Source organism: Brassica oleracea, chromosome C1 (assembly GCF_000695525.1).
Source record: "Brassica oleracea var. oleracea cultivar TO1000 chromosome C1, BOL, whole genome shotgun sequence".
NCBI classification, from domain to species: Eukaryota; Viridiplantae; Streptophyta; class Magnoliopsida; order Brassicales; family Brassicaceae; genus Brassica; species Brassica oleracea.
This window is the reverse complement of record NC_027748.1, coordinates 28,849,233-28,874,988: the sequence shown is the minus strand read 5'-3', so window position 1 is coordinate 28,874,988 and position 25,756 is coordinate 28,849,233. Positions and strand designations below refer to the sequence as shown.

The 25,756-nt window shown below is 35.8% G+C and overlaps 2 protein-coding genes and 2 long non-coding RNA genes across 6 annotated transcripts; 1 reads left to right on the top strand and 3 right to left on the bottom strand.

The window, feature by feature from the left end:
- Positions 1–5,934: 5,934 nt before the first annotated feature.
- On the top strand, positions 5,935–8,555 carry LOC106322124 (uncharacterized aarF domain-containing protein kinase 2). Its single transcript, XM_013760304.1, has 5 exons — positions 5,935–6,160; positions 6,320–7,610; positions 7,697–7,960; positions 8,032–8,187; positions 8,286–8,555. Exons 1-5 carry the CDS (start codon positions 6,144–6,146, stop codon positions 8,403–8,405), a joined length of 1,848 nt encoding a protein of 615 aa, XP_013615758.1. The 5' UTR covers positions 5,935–6,143; the 3' UTR covers positions 8,406–8,555.
- A 2,760-nt stretch (positions 8,556–11,315) lies between these two features.
- LOC106296401 (equilibrative nucleotide transporter 7) lies at positions 11,316–13,893 on the bottom strand. 2 transcript variants are annotated; one of them, XM_013732530.1, is made up of 10 exons: positions 13,776–13,893; positions 13,463–13,589; positions 13,259–13,363; positions 12,994–13,149; positions 12,763–12,906; positions 12,588–12,693; positions 12,326–12,498; positions 12,057–12,220; positions 11,684–11,942; positions 11,316–11,590 (listed from the first exon to the last, which is right to left on the bottom strand). In XM_013732530.1, the coding sequence occupies exons 2-10, from the start codon at positions 13,496–13,498 to the stop codon at positions 11,480–11,482; spliced, it is 1,254 nt and encodes a 417-aa protein (XP_013587984.1). In that variant the 5' UTR covers positions 13,499–13,589; positions 13,776–13,893; the 3' UTR covers positions 11,316–11,479. The 2 variants fall into 2 exon arrangements, with proteins under 2 accessions (XP_013587984.1, XP_013587992.1); XM_013732538.1 differs by lacking the exon at positions 13,776–13,893 and adding an exon at positions 13,730–13,739.
- A 5,598-nt stretch (positions 13,894–19,491) lies between these two features.
- On the bottom strand, positions 19,492–20,337 carry LOC106341986. The gene is made up of 2 exons (XR_001269789.1): positions 20,086–20,337; positions 19,492–19,947 (listed from the first exon to the last, which is right to left on the bottom strand). It is a non-coding gene; the product is annotated as an uncharacterized LOC106341986 (long non-coding RNA).
- Positions 20,338–22,019: 1,682 nt separating this feature from the next.
- LOC106295303 lies at positions 22,020–23,733 on the bottom strand. Of its 2 annotated transcripts, none has more exons than XR_001260994.1 (3): positions 23,395–23,733; positions 22,166–22,324; positions 22,020–22,085 (listed from the first exon to the last, which is right to left on the bottom strand). It is a non-coding gene; the product is annotated as an uncharacterized LOC106295303 (long non-coding RNA). The 2 variants fall into 2 exon arrangements; XR_001260995.1 differs by having other exon boundaries at positions 22,029–22,089.
- Positions 23,734–25,756: the final 2,023 nt, after the last annotated feature.

Genomic DNA, 25,756 nt, shown 5'->3' with positions numbered 1-25,756 from the left:
TCTCCTGCTCACTCCTCTTGTCTTATAAAAATAGCTTATATGCTTAATGTCAACATGCCAAAGCTATTGTCTTCTTATGAGAAATACATATATTCGTTTAAAACCCATTAAGATCCAAATACTAATTGTCACTCATTTTATAGTTATTTCTATAAGTCTTCATATATTTGTTTTAAAGATCCGGTAAAAACAACTAGTTTAAAAGTAAAAAAACATATAACCAACATAATAAGAATAAAAAAAATATTACTTAATACACACAACAAAAACAACTAAACTCGAGAAAAAATATTCAGAAACAAAAGGTGCTCTCAACAACCTTAATATAATTTATGTAATCTCAACAGTACAAGTAACAAATTAAAAAGACAAACAAACAATAAGTCTCAATAACACAGCAAACAACAACACGAACTATATCAATCACATTACTAACACAGTTTAGTCCTTCATGAGTGGAGAAAAGTGCATATACAGTACATCATCACAACTCTAACCCTATATAACAATAAAAAACTTAAAAAACAATGATCAACCAAAAACGCAAAATTCACAACTACAATAACCCTAACAAATATTGAGATGAAACAAAAAATATGTCTACGGTGCTCCTAGTATGAATGGTGATTGATTGTTAAAATGTAATAGTTGAGTTATTATTAATTAACTGGTATTTATTTTTAATTACATTAAAGTGATATAAGATTTTTTTATAAGTTTATGTGTTGGATTTCCCTTGAATTTAATCTTGTTTTCTTATTAATCTATTGACTTAAACGTTTGATTAGTTTTGGTTTAGTTTTATTTTTGCATTTCTACTATATTTTTAGATTTCATCTAATCGTATTGAGAAGGTATATTTCATTATTTCTTGATTTGTTTTTGCGACTATGAATTCAAAGGGAGTCTGTGAGTTATTATATGTTATGAAAATTATTTAACATATTTTCTATTAGTGATATAATATCTTGAATCTTCCATTAAATGTTATTCTATTGTTGATCCAGATGAAGTAAGGGGAAGATATTTCAGACATTTTTTTTTTTTTTTTTTTTTACAAGTTCCGGTGTACCGGAGAAACATCAATACATAGGTTACAAGTGATTTGGACTCGACTAAAACACAGCTCAAGCAAAACAAAGAGGAGCTTAGGTTATGGGAAATAAGACAGAGGAAGACTACTCCCTCCTCCGATAGACACCGTGACCCCATAATCCAGTTTCCAGTGACTTCTCAAGGCGGTGGTGTCAACGGCCCGCCAGATCCGTACCAGTTACCTTCAACGGAGCCACCCTCGGAGTGTCCCGCGGCCATAAACCTCGACCTCGATACGGAAGCCAACTCCAAAACCCTAACCCGCCGTTAACCGTGACAGCTTCACCGTCTCACAGGTCCGATGTATTGTGTGTTCATCAACTCTTCATGGCGGAGGAAGGAGGAAGACGAGCCGGCGAGATTCAGGACCTGAGAGAACCGCCATCTACAGAGGTGAGATCCACCGACACTGCCAAACCAAACCTTCCCATCGGATATTAAGCCCCTACCCCGATGACTGACTTGCGGTTCCGGTGGGTCGCCGTCGTCCTCTAACAGTAGACTCCAACCATTCACCGACGAATCACCAGAGCGGTGGAGCTTCATAGGACTTTCCGCTTAAGAAATTCTCCCGAGTCGCAGCGAGAAGCGAGACCACCTCTAGAAACACCAGATCTTGCATATTCCGTCTCGTTGTGCTGATTCCATTGAGGGGGAGACCACTACAAACACCGACGAGGCCGCCGGAGATCCGCAGTGGCTCCACCCTTTTCAATCGGAGATTTTAGGGTACAGAGAACAATGGGAGACGCGCGTGTAATACAACCACCACTCAAAGGCCACTAGATTTGCCTATTTCAGACATTTTTTTTAGCATTATATAATTGTAAATGTGTCATATAATTGATCTTTTGATATTTAAAAGATGTACAATAAAATTTAGAAGTTATTTTTAACATAAAATCATCTTAATTAGTCAAATTCAAGTAAAATATTATTTTCCCATGTATATGAACAGTCATACGTTTGATGAGACATATCAAATTATCAATAGATATATGAATTGGAAACTGAGCAACTCAACCAAGTTCTACAATGTATAAATTTGTTATGTACAAGTCAAAATTAAAAAGTGGAATAGGATATGGCCGAAAATATTTGTCTGATGATATTCAGTTCATTTTTCAAAATAAGAAAATAACAAAGACATCTTCCAGTTTCCCAGTGAATCTAAAGCTCTGTAGTTATCCCCGTTTCCCGTTTATCACCCGGTAGTTATCCCCATAAAGGTTAGTTAGGCTTTGTAATTATAACGCAACTCTGTTCCATGCCTGCTATAGTGCGATAAGACTTAAAGCTTTGTCTCTCCGTCTAATGCTTTGAGGACACAAATGTCTATTGTTTACCGATCAAAGACATTAGCACCATCAGAGGTAATAGGAAATCGAACCCATAATCTTGTCTATCTTAACTCACAATGCATATTTATAGTATTTATTCTTTTTTTACAATGTGCATAGAACCTAATGACTGGCTACTGACTTGTCTTGAATCGTGAGAAGCTGATTTAGGGCTGGAAATAATATGAATGTGAGCTCCTTATCGACTCTTATTTCAAAATAAGATTATGGGCTCAGCTGAGATATAGGCAACACTAACTTACTTCTCAGCAAAAGCAGCAGCATGAGTAGTCTCTATAATTACCCAGTTGCTCTCAGTCGTCTTTAAGAAAAACATCCCATGCCTTCCAATTGTTCAAAGCGAAGAACTTTTCATTATCCCACTGGTCTAAGCAGCTTTGGAGGTTATGTGGTGTTTTGTTCCTTAAGCTTAATGAGTTGACAAAAGGAGTAACCGGAGGTCCACAGAACAATCTGTGATAGAATTATAACAATCAGCAAACACAATATGAAAGGTTTGATTCTTCTCTCATGATAGTATGAGAAATCTTTCTCGGTTTTGTGATGTACTTAAAATCTTCTATTATTTCCTTCACAACAACTCTACAATGTAACCAATGTATATAAACATTTTGCACTTGTACGGATTAAGGAACTCCTCCATAGATGAATATAATACAAGGTTACAAAAAGATATCTCTCTTACTTGTTCCGAATCATCTGTTAGACATCTTCTCTTCCGTGAAAACTGAGAAGACTCCTTTCCAGCCAGCGTAGAAATGATGAGAAATGACGACTTGTTTGTCTAAATTTTGAAGTATAAGATATCACATAACACACAAGAAAGACAGTTTTGGAGGTGGAAAGTACCCTTTTCCGTTCACATAATTTTTAGATCAACATCTCTGCACCAAATTCCCTTACTGCTCCGTAGCCACCATTTTGATCAAATATCTTGCAAGCACTCATACTCCAACTGGATCACACCATCATCAAAAACTCTCCATTTATTAGAGTATCATTTAGTGTGTGTCTTTCTGAATTGAGAGGGTGTAAGAAAATGAAGAAAAAAAAGCAAGATAAATATTACCCAAATAGTTTGCAGGTTTAACATGTCTTTTCTCATCAATCTTAACACATTGTTCACTCAACTATAATAAAAAAAGAGTGGCGAGTGAGTGAGACCAATATCATACCAAATGTTTTGCCTTTCTGACTTGACCCTTTGGGCTTGTTTTCTACTTCCTCTTCTGGTCGGATCTGAGAAATAAGATGCTTATGCGCTGATAGGTCTAAGACCTATTTACAACCGATATTTTTACTTGTTTTATGAGGATTTACGCATGACTGCATCCAGGGCTGGCTTAGATAGGGGGGCAGAGCAGTGCGACTGTGCCGGGCCCAATCCATTGTCCCCCTATTTCTTAATAGAAAAGGACCCGATTTTTTTAAAAAAATACATGTCTTTTTATATTAAAAATAAGAAAAGGGGTCCAGTTTGTTTTTATATGAAAGTATTTTTATATTTCCATAAATTTATTTTTAAAAATACTTCGGGTATTTTGAAAAAAAAACATATATCTATCAGATTTTTAAAGAAAAATAATAGGTTGTAAATTAAATTTTTTTCCCCAAGACCATGACACCATTGAGCCGGTCCTGACTGCATCACCAGAGCCGTTCTATCAGATCCATGGTTGACGGTACTACTTGCGCCTTGTTGCAGATCTCTTGTAAACTGTTTCTCCATTAATTCTGCATTCCTGGGAATTGAAACTCAGACCTCATAGTGTAAAAGTATTAGTGAACCCTTGGTCAAACCACTGGACCAAGGGGCTTCCACACATATCAGTTATTACATGGTCAATTTTTTTTAACAAAAAAATCTGACTATATACCTAATTAATTAAGAGAAATTGCAGTGTATATACAAGCATAAGTGCATAATTTGCACGGATAGAAGTTGTCATTTCTCGCTTATGTGTCTTTTTTTAATGGCCCTTTTGCCCTTATATCTCGTATGTTACACTAAAATTATCACCCATTTACGAACTCTCTATATTGTTATACTCTTGTTATATCACGCGTGAAAAGATTTGTCAGTAGATAACACAATAATCGATACACGTATTGTTTCAAAATCAAAACTGTTCTTCTCTCTACTTCCACATTTTCTTTGTTTAATCCGTCGGTACGTTCTCTCTCTTCTAGCAAGATTTCTACTGAATTTTCTAGTTCACTCTTACCGGAGTCGAGTGTCTCTTCGTGTTAAGCTTCACTTGTCATCGTCTGCAACCGCCTCCCACTTGCCATGAATGAGCTTTGATTTATTATGTCCACCGTCGCGTCTAAATGTAGATCATCGCGTCAAGTTTATTCCTTTCAAACCTACTATTAGTTATCCAAGTGGCTTTATAAAAAAGTTTATTCCTTTCACCTTTCACCTCTGTTTACGTCGAGTTCGAGACAGTCGCGAGATTCGCATGGCTTACTCCTCTGTCAGTGGATCTTCAGTCGCCTTGCTCTAACGACGTCGTCATGCTAAAAATCAAGCCTTTCCGTTGTGCACATCCTTGCCGTTACCATCTAGTTCGGCGAAGAGAAAGGTTGATCTCTCCAATGGTGACTATATGTTTTTGCACAAAAAGTCCCTGAAATTATGGTTCTTTTCAATTTGACCCCAAATGTTTTAGATTTACAGAAACATCCTCTCGAATCAACCCCAAATCTTTCAATCGTGCGATCTAGCTCTTCCTGTATTTGCACAATAGTACTTCATTTCTTGATGGCTTTCAAATTGGCCACAACACTAATTACTCAATATATCTTTTGTTTTGGGTTTGGAGTGTTAACCGACCATTAATTAGTATATATCATCGGCTAACTATAACAATGTCTAGATAATTAATATATATTACCAGCTAACTATAACAACATAAAAGTCAAATAAAATCTTAAGCAGTTATTTTACAAGCTACATCATAAAGAAAAGTGAAAGATATTTCCAAGAATCATAGTAACAACTAATAATCGGTACTCATCCTTAATAGACTCTGATCTTCTGAACTGATCCGCCTGACATGGTACTTGACGACGGTAACGTGATGGTAATGCGGCGGCGGTAAATAATGATGGTTAGAAAGACACCTTTTGTTGAAGCGAGCGAGAGAAATTTGAAAGGTGAATGTGTGAATTTGTGGTAATGAATCTAAGGATAATAAGAGAGAGAGAGAGATTATAAACCTTTTGCGCTTCATGCATAAGAGAAAGAGGCGGTAGGGTTAGTGTTGTCTTTTCGCATAGGCAACAATTAAATCTCGCTTATGGGCCTTCGTAACAAATTTCTCCATCTTCCTATAATTTCTATGCCAATAGCTCATTAATTAACCCTTTATAGAAAGAAAGAAAAAATATTTTTTGGTAAGCCCACGAGACATTACTAAATACGTAAAAGAGAAAAGATATGTTATTTAGTTAGCGTGATTGTTTGGACGGACGACAAATATTTTTAGCGTGAAGCCCACGAGGTCGCCTTTTGTGGGTCCCTTGTCTCTCTCTCTCTCTCTTTCTCCGTATCGTCTTCAGCCTCCAAAACCCCACGAAACGGCGAGCCACCGTAGACCGAGTCATAATCGATGAGACAATGCTCCGTACGTTTAACGGTTTGAAGATCAACAACCTTTCTTCTCGAAAAGCTCGTCTCTCGCCATGACTCTCCTCTCTAGGTTCGTCTCTGCTTTATCATCCGATTCGCTTTTGCTTCCCTGTTTCACATAAATTGATTCCTAGGGTTTAAAAAAGTTACAAAGTTTCAACCTTTACTCTTTCCCTTTGATTGTTTCCTTCTAAAAGTTGAATCCTTTTTTTTTTTCCGTTTCATGCAGATTCTTGGTCACCAAAGTGGTTACCAGATACACACAATCTCTCTACTCTAACCAGAAACATGGAACATCTCTCAAGGTTTCTCTAGTTTTGCCTCAGTTCAGAAATTCGAGTAATGGGTATCATTCATTGTCCCTTCTCCCTTACGCTAAAGGAAGATCTTTCGGTCATAGTCTTCTCTCACGAAGCTATGTAGTCAAGCAACGTGCTCAATTCTCTTTGAAATGGCTTCTTAATAGATACTCTACCCACCAATGGAACTTACCTAGGATAAGCATGGTCGCTCAAGCCTTTTGCTTGTCTGTATCCCGTTCGCACTTGTTAGTACCTGGCGTGTTAGCTCTCACTTGTAGGAAAGTTGCATATGCGCAAAGGCCCGCTCCAACTCCTCCTGTTTTTATACGGTCTCCGCAGCAGTTTTCTCTTTACAGGAACGCCGTGAACATCCCTGTGGTTATCTCTACTTTGTTTCTTTCCGCGGTGAAAAGTGTGGCTCTCCTCGGGAGAGCTCTCTATTTAGCAGTCTTGCTTTCTCCTAATCTCGTGATGGCTTTGTTGGAGTTTTCATGCGGGCCTCGGTTCAGAAAGTTGCGGCATGAGGTCCTCCATCGAACTCTGGAGAAAGCTGGTCCTGCGTTTATCAAGTTCGGCCAATGGATCGCCACGAGACCTGATCTGTTCTCTAAGGATCTGTGTTTGCAGCTCTCGAAGCTTCACAGTAACGCCCCTGAGCACAGCTTTGAGTTCACCAAAAGAACCATCGAGAGAGCGTTTGGTCGTAAGCTCTCTGATATATTCGAGGAGTTTGATGAGGCGCCAGTGGCTTCCGGGAGCATAGCTCAAGTCCATAGAGCCACCTTGAAGTTTCAGTATCCAGGACAAAAGGTGAAGTCCTCCGAAGTCGCTGTTAAAGTCAGACATCCTTGCGTTGAGGAGACGATGACGAGAGACTTTGTGATAATCAAAATGGCGGCAAAGCTAACTACTTTCGTCCCGGGTCTGAACTGGCTTAGGTTGGATGAGTGCGTGCAGCAGTTTAGCCTCTACATGTTGTCTCAAGTTGATCTCTCGAGGGAAGCTTCTCATTTGAGTCGGTTTATATACAACTTCCGTGGATGGAAAGATGTCTCTTTCCCTAAGCCTGTGTTTCCCCTTGTGCATCCCTCCGTTCTGGTTGAGTCATTCGAGCACGGAGAGAGCGTGGCTCGTTATGTGGATGGACCAGAAGGACATGAATGGCTTAAGTCAAAAGTAGCTCATATCGGAACTAATGCTCTCTTGAAGATGCTCCTGGTGAATCCTCGTTTTTGTTTGTTTCAGTTTAGTTATATAACTTTTAAAGAATTTTTTTTATCTCATTCTTGTTTTTTTTTTTTCAGGTGGACAACTTCGTTCATGCTGATATGCATCCCGGGAACATTCTTGTCAGGAAGAACGGTGCCAAAAGAGGTCTGTTCAGATCGAAGAAGCCACACATTATTTTCCTTGATGTAGGGATGACTGCAGAGCTCTCGAAAACGGACAGAGACAACCTACTCGGTTTTTTCAAGGCGGTTGCACGTAGAGATGGTCGGACTGCCGCTGAACGGACACTTAAGTTATCTAAACAACAGAAGTGTCCTAACCCACAGGCCTTTGTCGAGGTGCGAACACATACAAAGTTTCTTCATATATGTGGTGTTTATATTTATACATAAAACACATATTATGACAGGAAGTAGAAGAAGCGTTTAGATTCTGGGGAACAGCAGAAGGAGAATCAGTTCATCCAGCAGATTGTATGCACGAGTTATTCGAGAAAATGAGAAATCATAGAGTTAATATTGATGGCAATGTCTCCACCGTGATGTTTACAACATTAGTCCTCGAGGTGAGTTTATTGTTGATCTTTGTGTTTCTTGATGTTATTGAGTTTGGTTCATATCTTAAAACAAGACTGAGGCTTTGAGGTATGTATGGTTCTGTTAGGGATGGCAACGGAAGCTGGATCCGGGATATGATATAATGCGAACGCTACAGAAAATGCTGCTGAAAACGGATTGGATGAAGTCACTTTCCTACACGGTCGATGGACTGATGGCTCCCTAGATTTGACAAAGGTTTATTTTTTATTATTATTATTATTATTATTTTGTACACGGTTGAATCTCTTTTGAGAGCCAACTTTTGTTTCGACTTAGGAGTTGATGAAACGCCATCTTTTACAGAAAAGAAAAATGAAAGACAAAATTCAAAATTCTGTGATCTTCTGTTCTTTTGATTTGAGTTTAATCATCTTTCTAATTACATCAAACTTGTATTTTCTTTTGCGGTATATTTCACCATATCAATTTTAGTTTATATTTCATTTTCTGCATAAATTCAATTTTGTAGTGGACGGTTTTCCTTATGAGCTGAAGAATTAAAGGATCACTTTTAGGTTCCAAAACATTTCTTTAGTTAATAGTAATACTAGGGTCGGACCTGCCCTACAGGCGGATAAGCAAATGAACGAAATGATACAAATATATTTTAAATTTTAATAAAAATTTTAGTTAATTTTAATCATAATTTTCACTATTTTTACTACAAATTTTACTATTTTTTATAGAAATTATACAACTATATTAAAACAATTCAAAAAATATAATTATTTTGCTTTGTTCACAATATTTCATTTTCTTGAGTTTAATGGATTTTAATACATTTCTTCTTAAATTTTATAATTTAAAAGATTAGAAAAAGTAAAGCCAATTTAAAATAGAAAATATGATATTAATTGTTACTGCTTAATATTTATAAATAATATGTTAGATTATATATTTATGTATTATTATATTTGGAAAATATATTTATGTTGTTGATGTTTCTTCAAACTCACATCAACAAATATTTGAAAAATAAGGAATTCAGCAATTGTTTTTTTTTTTTTTGACTGCCAAAGGTTTAGGCTAAAAAAAGATAACAGAAAAAAAAAGATTATTTAAAAGATTATTGATGGAGCATTTGATGTATTGTCTATATGGTTCAAATGTTAAAAAGGTGATTATATCTCTTCTAATTTATGCATAGCTTTTTAAAAAACGATAAAGGACATATCTTTTATTATATATATTTAAGTTACGAATGATGTCATATTTATATAAATGATGAACCATCACCAAAAGAGAAGAATCAATTATATATATTTAATTTAATATAATAGTATAATCAAATTATTATATTTTAGTAAAATATGCTAAATCAGAATGTTGTTATCGATGAAAAAAAAAGACTTCATTCAATCATATTCTCGTAATTACATTCATATTTTGCTATCTTCATAATTGGCTTTGCCTATCCGACAATCAATGAATAAGTTTACATTGATGTCGCAAAGGCTTTTTTTTTATATAGACTTAAAATTTAAAAGAAAGTAGCTACCTTTAAAGATCCTTTTTATATGAATTTCATCAGAATCGAAGACTGAAATATGCGTCGATGTACATTTCCATTTTCTTAAGTTTTCCACTTCAAAGCTATCTCATGTTCGTATAACTCCACGATATATTAATGTTTCACAGCTCCATAAATCGCCACACATCTCCTAAGCATGTATAGTTGAAAGTCCTGATATCAGCTATTAAAGCTAGAGAAATCTCAAATGTACGTTTGTGCAAACAAAATATAAAACTATGCAAACAGAAATCTCAAATGTACTATTCATATGTACCTGGTTTATATGCAGACACCATTTTTTTTCTTAGGAAACAACCAGCTGGAAGAAATTAAGGTTAACAAACATTAAAAGATTTGCATCTTTGAAGATGATATATCATGAGAACGATTGAATTTTGGGGAATATTTGCTAAACCTAACTTCTGCCTGTACCAGACGAAGAGATTGTGGACGTATGACGGTGGCGGAATCAATTGAGATTGGCTGAAGTTCTATCAATTTGTTTGCTTTTATGACTAAAGAAATTGTTGCTGACGTTCTTTGTTCCCAAGCACTGCGAAACCTGAATTATCAAAGAAAACAATCATAGGATGGAAATCTAATCATCACTATGACCAAAAAATCAAAATCCAGAGCAAACCTTTGAACCGAAGTTGGTATATTGAGTCTATATCAAAATATGTTGTTTGTTAATGGAAGATCGATCGTGTGTATTACAGAGGAGTAGAGAAATAAGTTACAGAACTATATAATGACAGAAATTTCAACAGATAGAGAGAGACGAAACTGTAAAAAAAAATTGCTTTTAATTAACGATAACTGAATAGATTGAGAGGGAGAAGAGGATGATGTTCAGTCGATGAGGGCTGGCCTTTTTAAAGGTGGATAGACAGGGAAATAAATAGCATTGAATGATTGATAGTGTTTATTGTGGGTCAAAGGATTAAATATGGTTCTTAATGGCAATGAATCGACGAATCCGTAACGTTTTGGAGAAAAAGAATCTAAGACGAACAGATGCGAACGAAGATCGACTCAGAGATCCCTCACGCAGATTTTTCTCACAAAATCTCCTGAAACTCCATTAACTGCGATGGTTCTCAATGGTGATGGTTTTTTTTACGGTTAACCGTAGATGACGAAGTCAGATTGAATAAGACGATTAAACCCAGGTTTGTAAGGAAAATACGTTGTTCAACTTTCCATGGCTATGCGAAGCCCAAAAAAAGGAAAATATAAAGGCTCATATTCAATATACATATAATATGAATATAAGCCCATCAGATTTTTCAGATAAACGAAGTGATGCGGACCCGGACCGTTTCGGGATGCCCCTAGTAACCAACAAATAGCAAATGCTTTTCCTTGCGTGTCACGCCCACAATAAACGATTTTTCTAGCTGGCCGCTGAGGTGGCAACACCAGCGGCTAACAAATTCTATTTTATAATAATAGATAGATATAGATTTGTAATTTTGTGACAAAAAAAAAGTTAATATTTGTAAATCATGGATCTAAAAACCAATGAAATGGTAATCAAAGCATTGTTTTCGTAGGAAACTCAATGAAATATACCGCAAAAGAAATATCTGAAGTTTATCTATCTAAGCTTCAAAAAAAACTATCTAAGCTTCAAAAACTATAAATTTAGTAAAAAAAGAAGTTTGAGGCAAAGTTTAAAGATTAAAACATAAACAACAATCGAAGGAATAAGTTTATCTAATAATTTGCAGCAATAATTTCGCTTAGAACGAGCCGTTACCAATGAGCCAAAGCCAACCCAAACAAACACCAGCGAAGATACCTCCCAATAGAAACACGCACAACAAGTTCCCTAATGCATTCGACTCGGGTCCCTATTAAGAAGAAGTTCAATATATTTCAGAATTAGACATATATATAACCAGTTTAAAATTGATTGGAGAGACATCATCTATAAAGTAGCTTACATTGTAACCCTTTGGTGCAATGCTGAAGATGCAGACTGTTAAATAACCGTTACTCAATCCCAAGAAAGAGGTGAGGAAAATCATCCATCCCTGATCTGCGTATTTAGCTGTAAAGTAAAACGCTGGAACGAGCAAGAAACGCGCAATAACGCAGCCCGTGATCCATTTCCTAGATTCCATTGCTAAAGTTTTGATTGAGGGGATGAACCTGGCGATTGAATCCCATCCGTTGTACATGGCTATTAGGACTGGTGCATACCTTTTATTTGACACATGAAACATGCACACACAAAATGGTTTTTACATAACCAATAACCAATATATATGTATAGTAATGAAATATATGAACTGAATGCTTGTTAGTGTTACGTACCAATCGCCCAACCGGTGTTCTCCTGTGTTCTCATAAAGAAAACCAGGGAAAATCGATAGCGTAACAACGTAAATCATGAATATATTCATCCCATGATCAATGTTTTGCCGTAGCAATTGCCTCTTCGTTAGTCTTATGATCTTGGTCTCGTCCATTTGTTGAACCTTTTGTGAGGATCAAAAGTTAAACAGATAATTAACTAGCGAAATAAAAACCACAGCACTGGTGTTTTTTGTTTGTTTTTGGTTCAAAGTTATTTAGAACTGAACCTGTTGAGCTTGCTCTTGGAGGCCGGCCGCAGCTAGATCTGCTGCTACGGATTTAGCGCCTTCTTTCCCTGCTTTGGAACGGTAGTATTTTACGATAGGAAGCTTAGCGAAGACAGTCACATATAGAATGAGACATCCTAACTCGATCAATGTTGCTATTCCTATGAACAACACTACAAGAAACACATGATGATTAATATTAGCTTTAGTTATATAATAAGATGTAACAAAAAGTTACAGGAGAAGTTAGAAGAGACATTACAAGCGCCTTTTCGGAGACCATCAGAGGACTTGTCAAAGATTGCTTTCGTAATAAGCCTTAAACCGGAGGTTAGTGCCCCGGCTATGCCTAAGCCTCCCATGAATGCCTGAAAATAAAAGATAAAATTAATAATAACTTTTAGCTAAATTGATTTTAGTGAAGACCAAAACTAAACCTGTATGAACTCGGGGCACATGAAAGACAGATCTCCAACCATTCCACCTTGTACAAAAGCATCAGCCAATCCGAAAAGAGCAACAATCAAACACAACACGACATATGCTCCTACACTTCCACTGCCATGCGAAGCAAGATCCAACTTCCCCAAACCGAAAACAATGAATCAAAACCAGGGAGTTGTATATCATGTAGAAAACACATTTTGTTGAAAATTAAGTGTACTTACAATGATCAGACAAAATGTGCCAGCAGTATAAATGCTGTACCCCAAAATGTTACGAAATCGAGTATTGAGCTTGGCTTCTTTATAAGCAAGTGTTGATATAAACACATTGGCAACCAATTGGTAAACTATGGTAAGCACCCGCGAAGGATGATATTTCTGTTTGTTACACAAAAACAGTACAAAACAAAAATGAAGTGAATTAAAGTTATATATAACAACTGAATAGATTTGTCTCTGTCAAAAAAATGTTTTTAGAGAATCATACCGGGAAAACTTGATAATAGTAATCGGTGATGGTCAGCATTGCATTCCATGCCACGAGAGAACCTAATCCTAGAATGCAACACACAACTCGTGCTATATTCTTGCCCTGTTCATCATCAAAATCCAATTATCATATACACTTAGCATAGGAAGTAGCATACACTGTAGATTATATGAATTAGTGATTTATATAACGCATATCTACCTCAAGCCTGCTTGGGATTTCCTCTGAATTACTCATTGGAGGATCACAATCCTGCAAATTTCAGAAGCTTAGGATAGATTTGGTTCCGAAACTTTCAGCCTCTTCCCTTTCACACCAAGATCCTCGACTACAAAATCAAAGACATGGTGTTAAATCCCTTAACTCTCTTAGTTGAGTTTGATTTCAATCTAAGATTAGAAGATCACTAAGAAACAGAACTCGAATGAGTTGGAATATCATTAAAGAACTAAAACACATGACACTTACACAAATTAAGGTTATGACTGTAATAGAAGAAGAAAAAGAAACTCACCTTAGGCAAACCTAGTTTAAAGGTAGAGGGAAAAGATGTATGAGGTTTAACCCCGATACCTAATAAGCATATATGAAAGTTTTTTATGGAAGATTCTTTGATTTTCGATATCAGTGGATTTGCATGATTCGCGTGAATCGTAACGGCTTTAATCCGAAAAGGATTTATTGACAAAAAGAAGAGAAGAGAAACAAATTTCGAAAAAGATTCATAATATATATGTTATCAGGAAAAGAAGGGGGATATCATAATATATATATTATAGGATTTATTCGAAAAATATTCACAATATATATGCAAATAAGGGAGTATCTTTATGTTATCAGGAAATAGAAAAAAGCTCGCCGCTTTAGAAAAAAAGATGATGAAGTAATCAAAGCACATTAATTTCTTTTAAGTAATCAACTATTGTTAACAAAAAGTTTAGATTCATATTTCTCAGTTGTAATTTAGTAAATAGTTTATTTATTGGTTAACAATTTTATTTAAAAAGTTTAGAATTTTATACATAATATATGTATTTTATGTTTAAATTTATGTATATAATTTACTGAAATTGTTTTTGGCTAGTATAAATAAACGATCCCGTATCTAATTTATTAATTTAGTGTCATATTTTTATCTACCGTTGAAAATTGTCATTTAAATTTTGGAGCTTTTAAAAGTTATTACTACGCTACTTAAATTTTGGACTCTTTATGTTACAAATATTTTTAACCACAGCTTGGATAATATAACCGGTCTACTTAAACTAAAGCAACATCGTCTAATAAAACTAAACCGATGTCATATTCCAAAATTAAGCTAAAATCAAACCTTCGGCTGTCTGCTACGAGGATCCCAAAAGCTTTTTATAAGCCCAAAGATTAGAAATTGATTTTAGCTTAATTTCGGAATATGACATCGGTTTAGTTTTATCAGACGATGATGGTTTAGTTTAAGTAGACCGGTTGTATTATCTAAGTAGCGTTTAATAATACTGTACAAACGTGAAAGAGTATAAAATTTAAGTAACGTAGTAACAATTTTAAAAGGATCCAAAATTTAAATGATAATTTTCAACGGTAGATAAAAATAGGACACTAAATTAATATATTAGATAATACAAAACAAAATTTTTAAAGATAAAAACATTAAACGAAAAAAATTGAATGAAATAAAATTTTCTCAGCGAATCGCGGACCCTCTATGTATATATATATATATTAGGGTCGGTCCGCGCTAAGCGCGGATTATACATTTCAGTTTGTTATATATATTATTGATATCATATATTTGTTTATTACTTTGTAAATATGTTATTTAATGTTTATAATATATTTTATTAAAATTTTAATAGGTAAATCTAATATAAATGATCATTATTTTAAGTAAGGCTAAATTGTATCTCTTATACCAAAAAATAAATTTCATAAAAAAGTAAATTACAGAACTTCTCAAAATGTTGTATGAGTAAAATACACTAAAACTTCTTTGAAAATATTATTATTTACTATATCATTTGTTAAATTATAAAGAGAAACAATATATTATATCTAACTACAGTTTTTATTTAACACTATTTATATTTTTTAAAACATGATTATATATTATGTGTAAACTGTTGTATCATTTGTTCGTTTTTATCGTCCTTTCGGTTGAAATTGTTAAATATTTCCTCAATTTAACCTCAAAAACTAAATTTAATAATAGGATTGTTGAGATATTTTTATAAAGTTATTTTTATTTTAACAGTGTAAGTCTTTTTATATGTTTATTTTTTGTCAAATAATGTTATATTGTGTCTCTTATTCATATTATGTAAATATATATTTTGTTTTCATATTAGTATTTGATTTGTATTTGAGGACTTTCAAATTCGTGACATAAATATTGTTGTAATCTTACACATTTTTTTGTTATTTTTTACTGTTTTAGATATGTACTTTTCCATTTCAAAAAAGATCCATTTAAAAAAAACTTTTATTTCAAAAATACATTTTTTTTTTCATTTTCAATACATTGTTTATTGGTAAAGGTAAAATTTAAAAACAAATTATGTTTTACGGAATTTCATTGGTAAAATTTTTTGGGATATAGTTTATTACAAGTTAATGTATCAATATTCAATATTTAATATGTTTTCTTAATATGGCTGAAAATATTAAAACTTACATTTTTTTGAAACGAACAGAGTATATCTTTTTGTTTTCGCTTTTCATCAAAATTATTTGATTATATGTTACTTTCAGTTTTGGTTTTCATCAATATCTTGTTAATTTCCTTTTAATTCCATTTGATGATACATGAGAAGACAATATCATAAATTTGTTTCCTGTTATAATTCATATTGTGGATGTCCATAACCGGCTCATATGTTAGAGAGAGACGGCGGCCCATGAGAGAGAGAGAGAGAGCCGGCGGCTAGAGAGAGAGAGAGAAACTCTAGTTTCATTTTCCTTATTGGTTTATGATTTGTACTATTTCCATATTTTAGTCTTTCCATATTTGTGTTTTCTTTTATATCTCTTGTAATTCCCAATATATAAAGGGCTCCTTATGTTTATGAATAATACAGAAACAAGAATACAGATTCTATTCTCTAGTTTCACAACACGTTATCAGCACGATTACTTTAAGAACCCTAAGCAAAAGTCCCGAGACTCGAACCCCAAACCCTAACGGCGATAAACCCTAAACCCGACGACGAACCCTAATCTGATCGAGAACCTAAAACCCCATACTCAAGGAGTTCCCGATCTCAGCACGCGACCTTAGTCCGTTCCTGCTCGCGACCTCAGCCTGTCCGCGAGACACGATCTCAGCCTGTTCGATGCGACCCGATAGCAGCTTGCTCCCGTTCGCGATAGACGACCTCAGTCCGCTCCAGCACGCGACGATCTCAGCATTCAGCACGTTCGCGATCCAATAGCAGCTTGATACCGTTCGACGATCAGTTCCAGCTCGCGGCTCTTCTCTAGTTGGAGGTCCATTCAACCCGTCTTGAGGTTAAGGTAAAACTAAACCTAATAACCAAACCCTAAGGCAAATAGATCCAATCCCTAATAACCAAAATTGAATCTTATTGCTTGATCTAAATTGAAACCCTAAATACCCTAAAACCTAGCTGCATGCATGCAGATTGCATATCATGCAAACCCTAATTTTGAAATCGAATTGTTTATGTGATTGAATGTTTCGAATCTTAATTTTGATCACATAGAACCGATTGCTAGGATTGATTAATCTCATACTTGAATTTGGTTGTTTGAATTGATGATCCAAGAATGATAAAGAAATTCGGCCAGGGCTTTGTGATTATAGCAATGTATGTTGATGATTTGAATATCCTAGGAACCTCTGGAGAAATCTCTCAAACAGTTGAATATCTTAAGAAAGAATTCGAGATGAAAGATCTTGGAAAAACAAAGTTTTGTTTGGGATTACAGCTTGAGTACATAAGAGATGGAATCCTTGTGCTTCAAATGGCATATACAGAAAAAGTACTCAAGAGATTCAATATGGCCGAGTCTCACCCATTGTCTAGCCCCATGGTCGTGAGGTCTCTCGGCCTGGACACTGATCCGTTCCGTCCTAAGATGGACGATGAAGATGTCCTTGGTCCCGAAGTGCCATATCTCAATGCCATAGGAGCTTTGATGTATCTGGCTAGTCACACACGACCAGACATATGCTTTGCCGTGAACCTATTATCTAGGTTTAGCTCTTATCCAACCCAAAGACACTGGAACGGGATTAAACATATTCTTCGTTACCTGCAAGGAACGAAAGACTTGGGTTTATTTTATACTAACCATAACAAAGAAAGGTTAGTTGGCTTTGCTGATGCAGGTTATCTCTCGGATCCTCACAATGCTCGATCACAGACCACCTACGTCTTTATTCATGGTGGTACGGCCATATCATGGCGTTCCATGAAGCAGACGATTGCGGCCACTTCATCAAACCATTAGAAGAACTTGGTTATTCACGAGGCCAGCCGCGAATCTGTGTGGTTTCGGTCCATGACCAACCACATCCGAGTCGATTGTGGGATGACCGAAGGCAAGGACGCACCAACGATCATGTATGAGGACAATGCAGCTTGCATTGCTCAGCTCAAGGACGGCTACATCAAAGGAGCTAGAACGAAGCACATCTTGCCGAAGTTCTTCTTCACGCACAAGCTTCAGAAAGCCGGCGAGGTCCAAGTAGTCCAACTGCGTTCCAGTGACAACTCAGCCGACCTGTTCACCAAATCACTTCAGACCTGCACATTCAGAAAGCTCACGCATCAGATTGGGATGCGTAGACTGAAAGACCTTCAGTGATGTTCAGAACAGGGGAGTAATACGTATTGTACTCTTTTTCTTTCACCATGGTTTTGTCCCATTGGGTTTTCCTGGTAAAGTTATAATGAGACAACATCTAAAGCGTATTACAAACTCTGTATGGTTATGGCATCCAAGGGGGAGTGTTATAATTCATATTGTGGATGTCCATAACCGGCCCATATGTTAGAGAGAGAGAGACGGCAGCCCATGAGAGAGAGAGAGCCGGCGGCTAGAGAGAGAGAGAGAGACGGCGGCTAGAGAGAGAGAAAAACCCTAGTTTCCTTTTCCTTATTGGTTTATGATTTGTACTATTTCTAAATTCAAGTCTTTCCATATTTGTGTTTCCTTTTATCTCTCTTGTAATTCCCTATATATAAAGGGTTCATTATGTTTATGAATAATACAGAAACAAGAATACAGATTCTATTCTCTAGTTTCACAACATTTCCTAGTTTTTATTCCAAGTTTCCTATATGGTTTTTTTTATCTTACGTATTTATGGCTAGGTTATATTTTTCATCAAATTTAATTGTTATATAGATATTCAGATTTCTTAAATTTTTCTGGAATACTTTTTTAATTATCTATTAATATTTAGTTGTTGTTACCCTTGTGGATAACTCCTTGTACAAAGAAAATAAGAAAATCTTGTAAACTATCATAAAATGTTGCAGTTTTTTGTGAACTTTAAACATTTGCATAAACCGAAAAAAATATTTATAGTACTTGCTCGTTTCATTTTACCTTCAAAAGCTACTCAAACACACAGAAGACACCAGAAAGTTAAGATTTAAGTTCAAAAACACCAGAAGTTAGGGGGAAAAAAGGGGTTCAAAAACAGCTGTAGAAGAAGATGATGCGATCACATAGCCTTTGCATCTAAAAAGAGAACCCAATAATTATATATCTAATCTGCTGCCATGATCGTAGAGGTAACTTCATTCAACAACTCTAACTTGTCATGCACACATTTATCTTTCATGCCCTTCAATGTCCTTCAAAGTTTTGAGATTCATGTTCACTGGCATGCAATTTTTTCATCTTCTCTTGGGTTTCCTTCTTAGTCTCAGTTGGCACCTTGGTCCATTTTGCTTTCAGAAAATCCATACCAAGAAAAACGAATTCTCATTCCAATCAGATTTTGTCACAACATGTGGTGACTTCTCCATATCTCCTCTTTTACTACTGTCTTGGGCATTCTTACCATTACGCGAAGACGCCAAGTCATGTTTCTTTGTCACTCTCTTCTTACTCTCCTTTGATTTCCCAATAGCAGATTCAAAAGCTATCACTTCAGCTCCCCCAAATAGCCTTTGACAACTGAAAGCACTTTTGTTGATGAGGATTCGAAGCAGAAGCAGAAGCTTGTTCACCCGTCATTTCTGTAGTTGTATATTTCCTACTCATAGTCTGAAGCTTCTCCTTGAACTGTCTCAAGGTAACATCAAAGCTAAGAGAACCCTTCATGATTCGTAGAGCCTATCTTCTAGTGGATTCTTCCCTTTGGAATCAATTATACCTTGTAGCAAAACAATCTCATCTTTCTCACCAAAAAGTCTTTTAGAATTTGATCCCATTTTCTCACATTGTTTATAGATTTTCTTGACTCCCTTCGAACCTAACGTTGGTTGAAACCCCTCCAACCGGTCGCTTCGTCCCTGACAGCTGAAGCTTGTCGGAACTCCTTGGTTGATGATCTTCCGGCTCGTCTTCATCAGAATAAAAGATGGTATGCGGGTGGCCTTGTTCAGCTTCTCCTTCCCCTTCTTGAGACAAACGAACTCTATTTCTTTCTCGCCGACGCTTGAAGATAAGGTTGGAACCCGATTAGCACTTATGGTGGCTGGCGTAAGAGTCACCTGAAACAGAATTGAGAAGGTTTCATAATCAAGAAATGGAAGCTACATGCTGAATGAAAAATTGTATAGAACAGCTAACAATGTTCATAAGATCGCCGGAAAACATCACTATTATCAGAATCTCAAAAACGGACTGACCTTTAAATCAAGCAAGAGATGTGGACAGACATGAGTTCATCACCCCACCTAACATTCCTCGCCTCCCAGAAACAAAACAACATCATCTCAATCATGGTAAAAATCAGGGCCGGAGGAAGAAGGTGAATCGAAACCCTAGAGTTGGAGGCTACATCACGACGGCGGAGAAGAATAAGGGTTCAACCCTTGAAACAGAACCCGACGCGTTTCAAGTCGACTTACTCTTTTTCTAAGATGGGCTTTACAAAGCTTTATTAAAAAAATCATGTGAAATCAAAAGCCAAAACGAATATTAATCTTGAATGAATGAAACGCAAAGTTTCATGCCCGGGACACGTGGCGGCTTCACAGAGCCCGACTTTCTGACCCGTAATCATATGTGGCAGCCTTAGGAGTGAGTAAAACACTCCTTTATATAATATAATATATAATATATATATAAGACTAGGGGAGATCCGCGCGAAAGGGACGTGCAAATGTGTTAATTTATTTGTTAGATCTTGGTTTGTTGGTTGCCGACTTCATATGTATTTTTGACATGTTGAACGTACCACTATACTGCAGTGGTGATATAATGGTGAAATGGGGTGATTTGATATATTTTGATCATCGAAAGATGTGGTTAAGGTGAGTATACGATGTCTTTTTTTTTTTAGTTCGTCTATAGCGGCTATTTATATACTTGTCTTAGGTTGATTAACGTGTTTCTCGCCAAATTCAGGTTAATGTAAAACGTTACTTACATTATACAGCTGTGTGAGAGAATCTGTTGTACCTCTGTTTATAGGATACTCTGTTTTAGATGTAGATATTTGTCGCATAACCATGGCTGGTTGTTGTCATATCCGGCTACTATAGGTTATGGTTACCAAAAATCAGTGAAAAAATAGTTAACTATTTTGTGGCTTTTTTTTTTTTTAACAACAACTATTCTTGTGGTTGTAAGATGAAAGTTGTGTATCTTTTCGTTTCTTGTGTGACTGAGGAGAGGTGGAGTCATTAAGATTGTGAGTGCTTTCTTGGGGAGTTAAATTCAGAGATTTGGTGCTCTGTTCTCTATCTTTCTCAGGTATTGTTTTCTTAACCATCTATAAGCAGAAGGTCCGGGTCAGGTGGTTAGATTCTGGAAATTGTTTAAGAGGAGAATTTTGGTGAGTGTCTCAGACCAGACCTAGATCAAAATAGTAAGAGGTTTGTGGCAATTGTTGATGTAACCAGTTGTCGTGCCTATTTTTGTTTTTTTTTTTTTTGCAATGCACTGAATTATAAATGGTGGTCCTTAATTTTAGTGTAGCGCAATAAAGGCTTCCATGACGGTTCTGTTCCTCCTCCTCTAGCTTAACATTTTTTTATTACCAACTAGGGTTGGTCCGCCCTACGGGCGGAATATACTTTACTTGTTATCTATGTGGTTATTTTTTGTATAATTTACATTTGATTTCATGAATACATCACCTAGAATGTTCTCTCTAGTCATCTAAGTTCTTTGTTCCTTTTTTGTTTCTGATTGAGAGTCGAGGCATTTTGAATTCTTTCAAGTTCACAAATTGCCAACTCTCAGCTTAATTTCATATGAAAAACAAAAAGTTAGTATGACAAATCCAAGGAACAATAACAACTGAAGATAACACGTTCACTAATCTCATCTACAATTTTGTGTTTTATTTTAATCAAGATCTGCTAGATTGATGGAATTGATGGGGCATGTATGTAACTTGAAGATTCAATCACTCCTTGCCATTTACCTCCTCTAACCATCTAACTAATTTAATTCTTTTTTATAACCCAGAACTTAGAAATATGTCAACTAACATGCGTATGCCACTCAGTATTAATTTTATTTATTAATTAAGTCGCAAACATCGGAAGATTAAACAAAAGACTCTGTTTTTTCTTAAAGCATAACCTCAACAAAGCTTCAGTAAAATAGGAGGGTCTTCGTGTGGAGAGCTCTCGACACAAGTTGGCTGGACAGGTGCTGTCTTTGCAGCCAAACCTACCTATCTTGATGTCATTGTTTGTGTTATTTTTTAAAATAAAATTATTAGCTTCTCTTAACATCAAGAGGAATTTCATGTACCAGATAAATAGGAATCCAGAGTCAAGAAAGGCTTGCTCCATGACATAAATCAGCAAAAGAAGCAAAAGACCCGAAATCCACAATTGCTTTGTATTTGCGTTATCCAAAGTACTTTGCTGTCTTAATGCCAAGGAATTTTTTGCAACCACAAGTACTCTTCTGAAAAATTCATGCCAATTTGAAGCCGTAAAAAGAATTAAATAACAAACATATAAAAGAAGAACACACAACATCAGACAATGGAAAATGAAAAAGATGATGATGATCCATGCTTTACTCCAATGCTTTAAATGGCTAATCCAAGCTTCAGTATAGATAATAGATTGTGGATATGGTTTTAAACTAATTGTTCTTCATCCCTGTTGGAGGAGACCAGATATAGCAATCTGGAGATCGATGTATACATGAGGAACTCTACAATCATCTAGACAGCCATGATGGTATTTAAATTCTGTAACTTCTCGTGAGATCCGATCTTTTCAATATAAATCTTAGGATCATCAGTTTTCATTTCTTGAGACTTGATTAGCCACTGGGAACTTGAGTCTTGGCTTAGATCTATTAAACCTTCATCACTTAAGCAATGCATCTAGCTGATGCATATAAATAGATCCTTAGAGAGATGACTATTTAACAAAAAATCATGACAAAATAGTAGAGAAGCAATATAATAAATTCAGGGTATGAATGGTGACCAAGGAATGAACAGGAACAATGCATTCCTTAACATTCCTAAGAAAATTTACCATTCATAAGGAATAGTTTTTCCCCTTCATTCCTTCTCATTCCTTTTATTGTAGAGAAATATTGAATAAATTTGTTCCTCACTAAGGCTCCGACTGGTGACCTTTTCGGGAACATGAGGAACAAATAGGAAAGGAACGTATAGGAATAAAATTTCAGGAATTAAAAGGAATGCTTATTCCTTATCAAATTTAACAAGGAATGCTTTTGTTCTATATTTCTCTACAAAAAAAGGAATGGGGAGGAACAAGAAGGAAAAACTATTCCTTGTGAATGGTGATTTTTTTTGAGAATGATAAAGAATTCAGTGTTCACTTTCGTTCCTTGGTCACCATTCAAAGCCTAAATATTATAAGGAATCATTATTCCTCATCATTCCTATAATTTTATTCTTTTCCGTTCTTTTTCTATATGTTCTCAATGTTCATGTAATGGTTACCAGTTAGGCCCTCAGATTCTATCATCGAGGGGACACGAAGAGCTACCTTTTCATAAAACAGGAGCATGTTGAATCCCATGAGCTCTCTTATTTTCTTGACAGTGCATGCTCCCCAGAAACACAGAAGAAGCGCCACCACTGTTTGGGACAACGGCCAGACTAAATCGGGAAAAAAAATATGGAATTTGATTAATCTTCTGAAGCAGTGAGATTTGGTGAATTACTTATCCCTATTTACAATCTCAAGAATTAGGGATTTGAGATGGAAATTGAGAAAAGTGGTCATTAAAGCCGAATTAGTGGCAGAGTTGAACGGAGGGAGTTAATGGAGAGACGTTAAGAAGTGGATTCAATGAGAAACAAAGGCGTTACACATAGGTTATGTAGTCGGTCGTGGAAGATAAGGTACGAAGAAGACGACGCTAGAAGACATAGAAGGTGTTAGTGGGTCCAATGTTTAGTCTGGGTCGAGATTGGACTTTTCCCCTACACAAACGAAAAACACTGAATATGTAAGCCCAACGATTAAAAGCCCAAGAGATCTGAGATTAAATGAAGTGATGCGTTTTGGGCGGAAGAGACACGTGTCAACACTACAGGACTCGACTTTCTGAGCTGGCGCTGAGGTTGCGCGTTCAGGAGAGAGGCGAACATATTTATATATATATATATACTAGGGGAGTGTCCGCGCTTCGCGCGGAATATTGTTTTATTGTTGATAAGAATATTGTTTTATTGTTGATAAGTATGAGTTTTCTGGATGATATAATTATGTAGTCGTCTTTATTTGTTAAAAGTATTATTTGGTATTTCTACTGTATTATGTAGTAGTAGGTGATATGTTAATATATTTTGTGTTTGTTTTTTCAATAATCTGTTGTCGTGTATATAATAGTATTTGTTAGTGGTGACGTGAGCCTCTCATATAAAACATATTTAATTTCAATAACTTTGCATTTATATATTTTTTGATTCTAAAATTAACGATTTCAGAGTCAAAATTATATTTTATTTTATTTTCAAAATTTTGAACATTATTTTTTTGAGATGTTTTTTGCCATATCTCCATATTTTGACCATACCTATCACCATCTTTGTATTTCGTTTACCTTACCGGTGCTTCTCCCAGGAATGATTGTTATGTTTTGGAGTAGAGTTCTTATTGTCCGTCTTGTCATGTGAGATTATCTCATATTTGTTGTAGATCGGGTCTATAAGTTCCAAGTTGTGCGGTTGTTTCTCACTGCATTGTAGGTTTTTTCGGTCAATATTGATTGCTCATCTTCTTCCTTAAATTTTGGCTGTTGTTGGAGACTACATCTTCTTGGGTTGGGTCAGAGTTTAGGCGTCGTTGATGTTTTTTCCTTGTCGTTGGCTTGACGTCGATAGTCTCTGCTCGTCTTGGTTTTAAAATTTTGTTTTTTTCGTGATCTAACTTCTTTTATCTCTTTCATAGCTTGAATACGGCTCTACGGTTTGCTAATTTCATTTTGTTTTCCATTCCTTCGCTGTTCTCTCATCTCCTTGCAGTTTTTATTGTTGCTCGCATCTCTAGTAGCTCTCATTTCTGCCATGTTTGCCACTCTAGGTTTGGATAGTGTTTTCCTTCTTGTATGCTCAGTGGGCTTGGAAGGTTGTTTATGGTATCAAGCTTGAGCTCTGGTTTCTCGGTGGTTGGCTTCCATTCTCACTCCCTCAGGTTGTTTCTTTTCTTTCCATGTTTCCCTCTTGTATGCTCAGTGGGCTTGGAAGGTTGTTTATGGTATCAAGCTTGAGCTCTGGTTTCTCGGTGGTTGGCTTCCATTCTCACTCCCTCAGGTTGTTTCTTTTCTTTCCATGTTTCCCTTGGTATAGGCGTATGAAGTTAATCTCATGGAGATTTGGTCCTTTTTATCTAGAGTTTTGTGGTTCTTCGCTGGCATGGGCGTCTTGCTTTAGTTTGTGAGGTGCTTTTTACCTCTTAGCTGGTGGCTGGGCTTTTGGGGCTTTAGGCATGTGCCTTCCTACTTCGTGCTGGCTTTGGCATTTTGGTCATTATTTTTCTTCTGACTTGGTTTCTTGGTTCTTTGCGTTGGTACTCTATCACACACATTTGTGTTCGGAAGATTGTTTTGTCTCAGATTTTATTTTTTTTGTTTTTTTTCTGACTTCTGATTATTTTAGCTAAACTCTGTAGTAAGATGAGGTAATTTAGTCTTCATTCTTAATCTCTTTTCAGCTTCGGACCTTTATTGAGTTAGTATTATTATGAAATTTTGCTTTTTTTGTGGCTGTGGAGGTTTTAGGTTTAGACCATATGTTGTGCTCTAGTTTCTTCTTCTTAGTTTAGTTATTTTATGATTTTTAATAGTGAAATAAATATTCAATTTGTAAATTAGAAAAATAAAAAATAGTAAAAAATAATAAAT

Bases quoted from the DNA above. Each gene is read 5' to 3' on its own strand.
- LOC106322124 (XM_013760304.1), top strand. The intron at 7,961-8,031 runs GTGCGAACACAT...ATATTATGACAG, and splicing joins ACCCACAGGCCTTTGTCGAG to GAAGTAGAAGAAGCGTTTAG. The intron at 8,188-8,285 runs GTGAGTTTATTG...TGGTTCTGTTAG, and splicing joins TTACAACATTAGTCCTCGAG to GGATGGCAACGGAAGCTGGA.
- LOC106296401 (XM_013732530.1), bottom strand. From the start codon at position 13,498: ATGAGTAATTCAGAGGAAATCCCAAGCAGGCTTGAG. The intron at 13,150-13,258 runs GTATGATTCTCT...TGTAACAAACAG, and splicing joins ACTATTATCAAGTTTTCCCG to AAATATCATCCTTCGCGGGT. The intron at 11,943-12,056 runs GTACGTAACACT...GTCAAATAAAAG, and splicing joins GAACACCGGTTGGGCGATTG to GTATGCACCAGTCCTAATAG.